This window comes from Aulostomus chinensis, chromosome 10 (genome assembly GCF_037954235.1).
Source record: "Aulostomus chinensis isolate RoL2024-O1b breed Wild chromosome 10, RoL_Achi_v1.0, whole genome shotgun sequence".
NCBI lineage: Eukaryota > Metazoa > Chordata > Actinopteri > Syngnathiformes > Aulostomidae > Aulostomus > Aulostomus chinensis.
Window position 1 is genome coordinate 22868538 of NC_141329.1, and position 13039 is coordinate 22881576.

At 40.2% G+C, this 13039-nt stretch overlaps 1 protein-coding gene across 1 annotated transcript in view; it reads right to left on the reverse strand.

Moving 5' to 3' along the window:
• The window catches only part of gbe1b (glucan (1,4-alpha-), branching enzyme 1b), a 96820-nt gene that overhangs the window by 18530 nt on the left and 65251 nt on the right, over positions 1 to 13039 (reverse strand). Inside the window, exon 14 of the mRNA XM_086216501.1 lies at positions 10826 to 10956. Within this exon, the coding sequence (XP_086072627.1) occupies positions 10826 to 10956 (131 nt within the window). The remainder of the gene's footprint in view (positions 1 to 10825; positions 10957 to 13039) is intronic.

The following is a 13039-nucleotide window of genomic DNA, read 5'->3' on the forward strand; positions in this document are numbered from 1 at the left end:
CCTCTCTTCTCTCACCCTGAGGTAAATCACTAAGGTGTGCTGAGACAACACTCTTTTCGAACTTGTAAGCAGACATGTGAAGCCCTCCTCACTGACATTTATCCTGAGTGAACAATCACAAGCAGACAGCACCAAATAAACATGTTTTCACCTGGCATTGGGATCCATCTCCAGTGGCCACTTGTGATCTCATCTCATTGCCTCCACACTTCTAAATACTTTATCTTTTTTTTTTTTTTTGCTAAATAAAACACAACAAAACCACTCCACCACGCAATGAGTCCCACTCCAGGAAGTGTAACAGAACAGATCAAATATCTACTAACATGGACAGACACACAGCCAGCAGAGATTTCCTTTCACAAACTGAACACACAACTCTTGGAACTACAGTACATGTCAAGTCAAGTGCTCGTTGCCTGGTGACCACTTGCACTTTGATGGGGATGGGATGGCCTGCAGCCTTGGTCAGCTGGGAAGAACTCATCATGATGACAACAGCTGCAAGAGTTGCTATCTGATCTTACATTAATCCTTCTAGAAGTGTTTTCCACTTCTGTTTGACACACTGTTGTTCGTTTGAAACTCTTCCCCTCGCTGTCTTTACACTGTTTCTGAATATAATCACATTCAGTCAGGTTTTAGATGATTTAATTTATCTTTTCCCCTCATTCCCCCAGTTTTTCACTCCAATACAACCCCATATTCAAGCTGTCTTGGTTTTTGTGCCGTTCCTCGGCTGCTCTCAAGAGTACAATAGACAGCCACATCTTCAACCTGACTGTCATGTCACTTATGTCTCTGACTGAAATAGTAAATCAATGGACACGTGCAGCGCAGCTCTGAGCTCAACTGTTGCTGGCTGTTGCTTCACACTGTAACTTCTCCAAAAACTGGCTGGGCCTGACAGTAAAGCAATTACAGCAGAACGAGCCAGCAGATGTGCTCACGGTACCGAGCGAGGGTGAAAGAGGAAAAGATGGGAGAAAACCTCTGGAGGAGGTGAGGAAACTGGACAAGAGAAGATGAGGGAAGTGAGAAAGGTGTGAAGAGCAAAAGTTCAAAGTAAAATATGTGATGAGCCAGAGGAGGGAGGGGAGAGCAGAACTGGTGAGAAGAAGACAGAAATGGAAGTCTGGATTTGAGGTATGAAGAAGAGAGACGAGAGGGAGGACTGGAGGAGAGGAAGATCTGACGAGAGATGAGGAAATGAGACCTAAAAAGTTGGAGTAATTTTTTTACAGCATTATTATGGGATGATTCAGCTACAGCAAGTCTGTCAGACAAACCTTAATATGGTAAACTCAAGAAATACAGCAATACTGTAATGTGCCTTTGTATTTAAAATATATTCAAATGTGCAGTTAGTTTTAGCTAAACGGGCTATAGCCTGGTTTATTGTTCCAAATATTCATCTATTAAATCATTTTACCAGGTAAATTTCTTGTTATTAAAGCTTGCCATATGCAGAAGCAGTATCTGCCATGAAATCTTTTTGAAATTTGTAGTGAATGTTTGTGCCAGGTGGAAAGAAGTCCAGGCATTCCTGAGATTATGGAGGCATTAATAAAAACAACAAAAATAAAACAGGTAAGTTAAAAATAAAGACATGAATTTGTTTTGTTTTCGGTTGGCAAGAGTAAAAATTAGTCATCCTCAACTTTGGTCGTGATAAAATTCAGCCCAGACCCAGAGGATAGATTTTAGGATTCTTCTTCAACCTTGTACCAAATGTAATATGCAATTCATGCCATACACTCCACAAAGAGCTTTCACATACCTTTCATAAAAGTTCAGGATCAAACTGATTACATGATGAATTATGTCCTTCAGTTCAGGTAAATGGAGAATACTGCTGAAGAAGAGATCTGAATTGTTGGAAAAGTCTCTCTGAAGAATCTATTTTACAGGCAGACATTTAGAAAACCCCTTCCTCCTTTAAAATGTTTGATGTTAGTACTTTCCCATCTTACTGCTTGAAAGAAAAAGAGTGGGGAAAAAAAAAAAAACACAAGATGGATGTCAGAATCAGTTTCGAGGCAATTATTAATGTCAGAGGAAATATTCAAGACATTTCAAAAGCCGGATTTAAAATGAAAGAAGGGGCACTTTGACAAGCATTTGAATATAAAAACTCCTCTACAGGCAAAGTTGAGTCTTTCTGTATCAGTCAGAACTGCTTAGTATCCTACATGTGTACATTGATGTCTGCGTGTAATGTTAATACCCATAAACACGTGTGCAGTTCATTATTTACTCCGTATCTCCCAGGGACAAGAGATGTAAGGAGTGCTACTGTAACAAACAACAGAAGAGAGTAGCAGACATGCAAACAGCACTCTAATTGGTGGGCAGAGTAATCACCTTATCTCCCCATAGGCGATACTCGGCGGTTGGAGTGTGATCGTCAAACACTGCCTCGTTCTGCCCCAGAGCTGGAAAAAAAACAGCTTTGGCTGCCTGCTTGTCTGCTTTGATAGTTATGATTAAAAGGAAGTGTGCATTGTGTCTGCTGAGGAGGAAGATCCCCTCCTCCACACCTCCGCAGCTCCACTGACGGCTCTGGTGTTTTACTGACAGAATAAACCCATTCTCCTGTAGAGCCTTTATGATAACCACCAGAAGACTGTGAAACTATGCTCACCGGGCTTATAATAATTCTGAATAATTGGCAATATGAGGACCAAGTAAATCAATAAAGACATTTATTACAACTAACTGTACTTGTCACTGGGTGAGAGGTGGGCTGCCAGTCCGTCACAGCCCTGACAAACAAGAGACGACCGTTCACAGGAAGAGAACCATCAAGCCAGAACACCAAGAAGAACCCACAGGCACAGGGAACATGCGACCTGCATAGACAGGCTCCAGGTCTGGGTGTGAACCTAGAACCTCCCAATTGAGAGGGGACATGGTCTTATCTGACTCAGTAACACCGGAGGCAGGAGTTTGTCCACCACAATGGCCACCCTGTACCCTCAAAAACAAGTGCACCGCTTTGATTTAGTGCGATACAGCGAGGAAAGCACAGGGAGACAAAGCAATGGCAACTTACTGGTTGAGACTCACAAGTCTCCTTACAGCTGAAGAACAACGGACACTTCTCCGAGGACACACGGGTAAGAGACAGTTATAAAAGGCAGTTTGACCGAAGCTGTAGTCCTCAAAACACTTATCAGACACTTCAAACGGGCAGCTTCTAGACAGCGTAACGGCCATTCACAACCTTAAAAGTCCTAAGTCATTGAGTCATTGTCACATGACCTTCAAGAGGAATAATGACCAAACAGACGGTAAATGTCTGTAAGGAAGCGGGGGAGACACTCACTTCCCAAATGTACATATGTTACATGCGATACATACAATTCAGCGTTCGGCTTTTAAAGTTTTCATTGTGTTGTACATCATTATCAGGACGTAATGTGAGCCTCTTACATTTTAGAGCAGATCTGTTTAACAAAGCAGGATATCTGAGAAACTAACAGACAAATATGGAACAAGTGATGGAATTTTGGATGCGATCTGGATCTAATTGTAGATCCTGAAAACTCCTCTAAGCCGTTGGCAGGACTTGGCTATTATTTTCAGCCTGCTTGGCAGAGGTATGCACTCTCTGAGGGCTTTGTAGTTGTAGTGATTATTTTATTTTCAACAACATGATTTAAAAAAAAAAAAAGATTAAAATGAGATGCATGTAATCAGACTCTTCCTGACAATTTTCACTACTTTATTACCTGCAAGGTGAATGAATCTGTATCATATTTGTATCAGTTAATATGTATATTTAACCATTAAAAGAAGAGGAAAACAGTGCAACCAGAGTTGGTGGAGAGGTGAGACGTGTACATGATGCACAGTAGTTCTAGTCGCTTAGGTCTCCCCGCAGAACTTCTCTGCAAGGAAGCAAAAACCAGCACAAACTGGTATTTGAAGGCTTTTACCTGATAAATGTCTTTGTTTGTAGCTCCAGTTTAGCTGTCAAGGATTGTAATCAATACAACTTTTGTCAATAAACAAGATTTAAGACCAAAATCAGTTTTGCCCAAAGAGCAGAGGAGTTTTATGATTACAGCCAGTGATGACCTCAAAGTATTAAAACATAATCAAGATCGCAGATGAGGCCACGACTTCACTTTCCCCCTTAAAAATGATGTCACTTTTGTCAGACTACATAAAAGTAACAGCAACCTAGTGTGGGTGCACATCTGAAGAATGGAGTGTGGCCTTGTAAGCATTCTGAATGCGTTTCAAAAGGTCTGTGCTTTCTGCTCAACTTGTGCAAGTTACATCATTGTAGAAGAAACGGTAGACACATCTTGTGTCACAGAGGAATAAGACTTAGCTAGTTGTTTGAAACTCATAGGAACAGGTGCCAAGTTGGATCCTTAAGGACAATTAATTTCAAAATAAAGGAAAGCCCAAGACTTCATACGTGAAGGATGATTGAACAGCCTTCAGTGAAACTCTGCTTTCCATTGTTTTGTTTTATGGTTTTGGGGATGTGGACAATCACATTTTATACAAATAGGGGAAATCCAATTATCTTTAAATGTGCATACTTTATAAAACACGTTATTCATCACTATTTTTTTTTTTAAAAAGAGTGTTTCAGAAGGATCACATGCTTTGTGCTTTGAAACTTATCAGTACGGAAATATATTTGTTTTTTTTTCTTTAGTTTGGCATCCAATTAGTATTAATAGCGCAAGTCAGTTGTCAGAACTGACAAGATTTATTTTCATTTTTAAAAAAAAACCCCACAACAACTCATTATTACAAACATCCATGAAAGTTCATGAGCGTTTCTGAGAGAGATTTTATTGCTGGTACTAATGATTTCAGATGAATGATGTTTATCTTTGACACTGAACCGTTGCTGCTGTTATGAAGAACTGGAGATTATTTTCTACTATTACAGTGTGGAAACTAGCAATGACAATTTGTCTCACTTTTTTAAACTATGTGATATATATTCATGTCCTGTACCCAGAGATGAATTATGGAATCACTTCTGATGAGTATTGGGATGTTTGACTATGATTTATGCCAAGAGCCAATATGGGGTTTTGAATATATTGTGATACTGATGGAGCGAAGAAGGACTTTGGTACTTAAGATGCATCCAGCTGCACGCGACACAATGTTTCTCAAAATTTGGCCTCAAACTTGTTAGCAGCACCACCAAATTATTATTCAGAGTCAGAGAAAACGAAAACTTTAGTCTACAATCTTTGCTCGCAGTTAGGAAAGAGAAAATAATTATCCAGTCTGAGGTGATTGAGTGTTATCACTGGATAACAGAAGATCATTAAATTCACAATATGCTGTATTGTAAAACCAGTCAGCGGGTTGCTGCCAGGCCCCCCACCCCAACATATGGACGTTGGTGTTCTGAACACTGCATTCTATTTCATTTCATTTAATCATCTTTTAACGTCTGGTTTGACCAGTGGCAAAAGTACACAACCAGAGTCCATTGAGTCAAAGTATAATTATTCCCAGTGAGACCTTCCTCTGTCACAAATGGAAGTATATTTACTTGACATTACGTACTGGAGTACTTCCTTTAAACAAATATCTTTGTTTTCAAAAGTACATTTTCATTTTAGAAAATATATTTACTTTAACTCAATTACGACTTTGACTAAAATACTTTTACTTGCAGTTGTTTTATATTTGACTGGGAGTATTTACACTTTGACTCGAGTACTGGGATTGTGTACTTTGTGTCCACTATTGGAGAGAATTACGGGTCTTGTATTCGTGTGTCAGTTTAATTTTGTCCTTGTTCATTTGCCAGAAAACTCTACTCTAAGTGTCAGAATGTGTGGTAGATATGTGTTTTGAGAAAAATAGATCCTAAATTCATGCAGAATTTTTTTTTTTTTTTTTTTTTTAAACAAAATCACTATTTCAGGTGGCACGGTGGTGCAGTGGTCAGCACTGTCGCCTCACAGCAAGAAGGTTCTGGGTTCGAGTCCTGGCTCGGGCAGGGGATCTTTCTGTGTGGAGTCTCCATGTTCTCCCTGTTCCTGTGTGGGTTCTCTCTGGAACTACAGCTTCCTCCCACAGTCCAAAGACATCAAGAGGGGACGAGGCTGATTGATACTCTAAACTGACCGTAGGTGTGACTGTGAGGGTGAATGGTTGTCTGTCTATATGTGCTGGCCCTGCGATTTATCCTTTAAAAGTCAAGCTTTCATGTAGAAGAGATGCAGTCTGCTCTGATCAAAGTCTTGCGGCTGAAAGTTTTGCCGTTAATTTGTCTATTAAAGAAACTTACCAGGACTGAGGTGTGCGGAAGAGATTGAATCAAGTCACAGAGGTTTAATGCAACCAAGAGTATTCAGTATGAACATAAATTCAGCCCCGCAGCTGATAGTTCAATGTCAAGGCTGAAGAAATGTACCTATCAGTGGGGACGTGTTGATGAAACATCCCCCAGGATATTTGTGGACAATATGTGGTGAGTTACAGCCTGATGGGATCCAACGCTGAGAAAAGTAATGTCTCTTTGTATACGCAGTCCCTTTTAATGTATCAATTGCTACAGGATTCTGGTTTAAAAAAAAAAAAATCACCTTTTCATTTTCCCTATCTATATTCTTGATTATATCCCAGTAATTTATTTTCACCCGTGCATAACAGTGTGGATTTTATCCTACATTGTATTTAATGTCACTGCACCTGTAGTTGAATTATTCCAAACGGCCTTCAAGGAATGGCTCAGACAGAAAAGGAGAATGATGACCTGACACAATCTCAACTGCGTATTGGCACGGTGTAAATCAAAGACCAATATGCCCTGACAGATACAGCTTTCATGACGGGATCCATCGGGGATTTCAAATACTCTAACCAGCCAGATAAAGCCAACTGCCTGAAGAATGCTTCCACCAAGAGTCAGAGGGAAAGTAATAGAAAACACTGATGCTTTGAGTGGCTGTCGAAAAGCTGACGTTGACTGAATTTTAACGGCCAAAATGTCTCTCCTGTTCTTCAAGGAGAGACATAAAAAAACACATTCAAAAGAGGACATTGAGAAGCAAAAGAAAAGCTTGTCTGCAGATATGAAGAGTCATTGAGTCTGTGTCATTGAGCCTCCAAATAAAGACTAGTACTGAGTGATGATGACTGTATTCCGGTTGACTTATTTATTTACAGCAAAGCTAAAATGGCAGACTTTCAGTTTTACAGCGCTTACTAAAGCCTCTGCACGACTGTGAATTCTTCTATGCATAATTAAGCAGCACACTGAGGCCTCCCTGCATGTTCAAACTCTGTTGCCACTGGGCAACATTCTTTCAAAATAATTATAAAAGAAGCACAAAGAAAAATCAGCAGATCCTCTAGACCAACATCCAGTCATCTACCGTGTGGCGAACAGTAACAAAAGGTAACTTAATGGTGTTTTGTTTTTTTGTTATTTTTGCCAGCGAGGGACACCCTCTGATACAATACAGTGTTTGCCTTATTGCCAACAGAAAAGACAGACCCTCGTGAATCAATTTCAGTGCTGCACAGCATGGTTAGTCTCATCTGACTATTATTTTCAGATAAAACAGAGGTACGGGGCTTCGCTATGACATCCCTGACCCTCACACAGACAGAAGAAAGTTTAAGTATATGACAGCTGAGTGTAATGAAAAAGCACATTTGGACTCTTTGAGCTTGTCTTGTTTACCACCTCAGCCTCTGAGTGGCACTTTCATCTGTCTTCTCCCCTAATTGGATCCTCTGCACACATTCCCATCGGAGTATCTACATCTCCTCACATATAGTGCATTTACCTTCCTCACACACACACACACACACACACACACACACACACACACACACACACACACACACACAAACGCGCGCGAGCAGCACATTTGCCTTTATGTGTTTACTGCTTCCCCGTATAATGACAGTCAGAGCTTTGCCCTCACATTTATTTGCATTTCCTCTCAACCCACCAAGAGTCTGAGGCCTCTCCTTAAACATCAAAAGAAGCACCAGGAGGGAAAGATGTGGTTCCATTCTAAATGAAAATAAACCTTCAAAAATGGTGTTACAGACACTGTGCAGCGAGGCTATTAGTGTGCTGCCCAGCTTCACCCCATCAAGGCTGAATAGAGGAGGGAGCCGCTTACTGCAAATCAACAGAGCTCACAGTCCATACATGACTTTAAGTTATTAGTATTGTTTGTTAATCTTCCTATCAGCATCACTATGACTTGATTGATAGCACTTAGACAAGAAGTTCTGATTAATCACATCCTTCATCAATACTGCAACTAGTTTTTGCTGGTCTGGCGCAACCATAGTGCGTTTCTATTTTGGGCCACAGACCGAGAAGAGACTTGTCTTTGGTCAGTGGCGCTAAAGGTGGATACTGATAACCGATCTATGCATCGTGGATGGTTTGAACCATACATGGACCGATATTAGTCAGTATTTTCCATGATCAACAGATAGACATTTCGGTCTACAGTTGTTCCCATCTATAATGGATCATTGGCTGGTTGCATTCGTATGGATGAATACGTCTGATCAGTGTCTGCATGCTTCTCAATCTGTAACTTTAAACTGTAAAATCGGTCACTGTAACTGTAAAATTTGTAACTTTCAATCCGTCAAACTCACTCATCTCTATCAATTAAACAGAAAATATGAATGTTCATTCATGATCAGATCATGTATAGGAGGTAACGATGGAGGAAATATATTATGTAGCTTGAGTTCATGACATACGGATGTTTTGAGAAGCATCCCAGTTATTTCTTCACTGTAATCAGCATGAGGCTTAAGCTGTGCAGAAATGTGGAAATCAAAAGGAAGAACTACTGTTAAACAGCCCCATTGTCAATCAGTTGAATGATAATGATACAAGAACTGCTCATGTGTAGTTACCCTGAACCGCTGGTGTCCATTGAAAACTAACAAACGGCCCGGTTTAGACTAAAGGTCATTATTTAAGTCACAGCTAAAAACGCAACACAGCTTCCTACGCTACTGGAAACTGCTGGCATGAGCTACAACGGTCGCCAGAAGAGAGTGATGTCCGTTATAATAAATACAAATCTGTCAGCTTTCTGTCCCCCTTCATATCCCTGATCATTAAGCCTGCTGTAATCACAACTGTGGGACTCATTAAATTCCTCTGCGCAGCTCACTGGGAAGACAGACCGCCAGTGCCACTAAAGAGAGTGCTTTCTGAATCACTGGGCTCTGTTATTATTTCTGTCTAATAGCAAAACACTATTATAAACAACTGACTCCTCCGACTTCCTTTCAACAATAGCTGCTAAAATTACAACACAAACATGTTAGCCTCTGAGGAAACACTGCAATTAAAACTGCTGGTCTTCACCATTCACATTTACCCATCTCAAGGGCAGATTCACCAACATGTTGATGCCCGTTAAAGATATAATATTGTTGCAATGTGTGTCAAAAACAAGGTATGGTATATATGAAGGCATCACACATAGGTAAAACTACGTTCTGCCAGTCACAGGAGAGCAGAGTGGCACATTTCTGACCCTGTGCGAAGGAAAAGTGCGAGTTTCATGCACAGTTTTGAAATACGGGTGGATATAAACAAGGAGATTAAGAACACGGGTGAAATTCTCTTGACAAGTGTAATACAGATTGCAAATGAGGATGTGATGAGCAGATATTGCGATCTTAATCAAGCAATAGCATAAAGACGCTGCCTCCATGTATTGGAGGGGAAGAATATTTTCTTCAGGCACTGCGAACCTGCTGGTCATTTTGGTTCAACTTTATTTTGTGTTTCTGCCTCATCTCCAGACTGCACTATTTTTCATTTAAAAAAAAAAAATGAGTGGTTGAAAATTATCTGATATTTCGTTCGCAATGTGTCTGTATGGCAGCGGTAAGGAACAGCGGGTCTTGAGGTTAGGCCAGTGGAGAGCCACTGCTCTGGTTCAGTTCTCAGTGTCAAAAATCTCTCGGAAACATGCTGGTAGTTTAATTCAGAATCGTACTCAGCTGCAGATGTTAACAATCAGTGGAGAAAATGAAAATTGAGGTTTGTTGACTGTAGACAGAACCATCTGACAGAACCCATATTTGAGTCAGTTCCTTGTTGACCCTGATGGTGTCTGTACCCTGGAATATTATCTTGCAATAACCAATTCAATTCTAGCTTTAAATGTTCTATGAAGGGACAGAAGTGCAACAAATATGCTTAGAGTTTGTTAATCCAACCAAAATTTGAAAATTACTTGTTCACTTCCATGGTGGTTGGCAGGATTATTCATACTTTACCCCTAAATTCAACTGTGTAGCCACATTAGTAGCCCAACACCAGTGTTGTAAACAATACTGACATTAGCATTGTAGCTCTCAGTGTATGTCTGAGCTGATGTGTGTTGTGGGATCTTAAGTAGTAGAGAATTATTTTACAGTGTTGAAAAGAAGATAATTGGCTTGCTGGTGGCGTTAGATAAAAGTTACACCATGACCAAAACTCAGTCCTGTGGGACTTTTAATGTCTGGATAAATATTTGTTGACCTACATCTCATTCTGGCCTCAAGCCTCAATAGCTGCCTTTCTAAAAAAACAAACAAAAAAAAAAAAACACTTAATCTTCTCTTGCATCAGTGTGACCGCAATTCTTTGTAGTATTTGCCATTTTCAAAGAGATTGCAATACCCTCAATAATTATGTCAAAGATGAGTCATCTTACTGTATAAAAGAGGTAGCTAACAAAGACAACATAACTCAGACGGGCACTGTGGTGTGACAGAGTAAAGTCTGATGATTTGAAGAGAATGAAAAGTGACATGGCACATGCGAGCAAAAAAGGGATACTTTCCTGGAGCTTCTACAGCCACCTTGTAGCCCTGGAAACTCCTGCTAGGGTGGAAGTTGAAGATAAAGAGCACATTTGCCCTGTCAAACACAATGACCTTGTCCCCTTCATGCTTGGCACTGACAAAAGCCTGCAGGGGAAGAAAAAAAAAAAGTTAGAGAAAAGAAAAGCAAGTGAAACGTGTCTTCATGAATAGTCATTACCTTTTCATCTCTGATTTAGAGAAGCACAATGGAGCTCATTATATCAGTGGACTTCACATTTCCAAATAGATGAAATAACATTCCCACATCAAATTTCAGGTGGCACTCATCAGCAGAAAGCAGTGGCCCAGGGAAGTGCGATGCACACGCTGTCAGCTTCAGACAGCTGCGCACGATAAAGCCGCTACACTCTTGCGGGGTGAGCTACTGTTAATGTGTCATTAGCTGAGATTATCAATGTCACACAGGCCCCTATTTTTAGTACCTTGTTCCCCAAGCCAATTTCAGTGCAGCATATTCACGACTGAAGGTGGGAATAAGTATCCCTGCGACTGGACTGGCAGAGAGGATGGAGGTGAAGAAAAGAAGCTGACAGTCTGCAGTCTTTTACTCACGACATTTCACTAAATTTAACCAAGCTCCTGTTACATGATCAAACTACTGTAGCATTAGACAACAAATATAACCCACGTACTTTTACACCTTGTGGGTATATGTTAGAAATACATATTTATGCTATTTATGATGTATGTAAATGTTATGTAAATGCAATCAACGGTGTTAATAAGAAAAAAAATATTTTGATTACATTAAGATGGTTGGGTGCTTATTGGAATACATCTAAAAAATGAAAATATTCCCCTGAACATAATGTATGTTGTGCGCCATGCGTTCGTATTGTATATTATATATATTGTATATTGTATAAGTGATCTAAAGCTCAAAATCAAAGGTGGGTGGTGTGTTTGGGTGTATTCAGTCTATTCAAATTAGTTAAATGATGCACAATACAGTTGTGAAGCCTGGCGGACAGCAGAAACGGCTGGTCAATTGTCTATGAATATCGTAAGATATGAGATGAGTGGTATCTCAAGACACTCAAACTTCAGAAATGGTGACTGCTCATATCTGAACAGATACTCTCTGAATACGAGGCATGTCTGTTTAAAGAATCTGTAAGCAATAAAATCTCCAGAGCTGAAGTGCTATGAACATAAAATCTATGTGACTTGTATATTCTGAGAGTATCCACCATGGATATCCTCATTTGTAGACCACGTCATGGAATATCCTGACAAGTATATCTCTTGAGTCTTGTCTTTTTTTGCGCAGTACAAGCCAGGCACCAAGGGGTTCCCATTGGTCTCTAAATGAAACATAGATGTGTTAAGCTGCTGTTTAGATTTACGATTCCTCTGCAGAACATGTCGAACTGTCCAAAATACTTCCTGGAAGGTGGAAAAGTGATAGATAAAGGGAGCATTCACGATCTGATCAATCCCAGTGTCGTCTGCTAGTCCAAGGAACTGACCATCTACAAGAGCAGCAAGAAACCACCACAGTTCCCTAAAGTGGAACAGACAGATGTTCACAATAATAATGTTTTGCATGCAGTCTGATTTTTCTGTGCTGCTGCATGTCCCCATGCGTGTAACTAGCAGACTGTAGTGTGGTGTTAACGACCCTGTGTTCACGCAGCTTGTCTGAACACTGCACCCTGTCAGCAGGCCTTAGATGTGGTTTTAGTCAGTCAATTGTGTAAACGCTTTTTTTCTGCATCGAGATCAAGTAGGTTGAAAACTAGCGCTGACACCTGCACTGCACCAGGCAAGAGATAAATCACATGTTCACCTGATATAAAAGCGGAGTCTTCTGGTTTGAAGGGAGATCAAGTTCCCCTTTCTGTCACAGCCTGCATCACTCTGATCTGAATGACTTGGCCAGACAATGGAAGTACACAGATTTAGAACTTGAATGTTCGTTAAACAATGAAAAAACGCAAACTTGGCCAGGTGATGACGGCGGAGCAAATCTGGAGACCTCCACTGACCTCAATATGAGAAGTTTATCCTCACTGTAATGTTCTCACACGAATCACATTCTGAATTTTTTGGGTTTATAACCAGCCTTTATCATTTTAAATGCATTTTTAGTACATCACCAATAAATAAAAGTATGTTATGGGCAGTTGTAATGTTTACATCCTACCAGCTCATTAAAACTGCTACG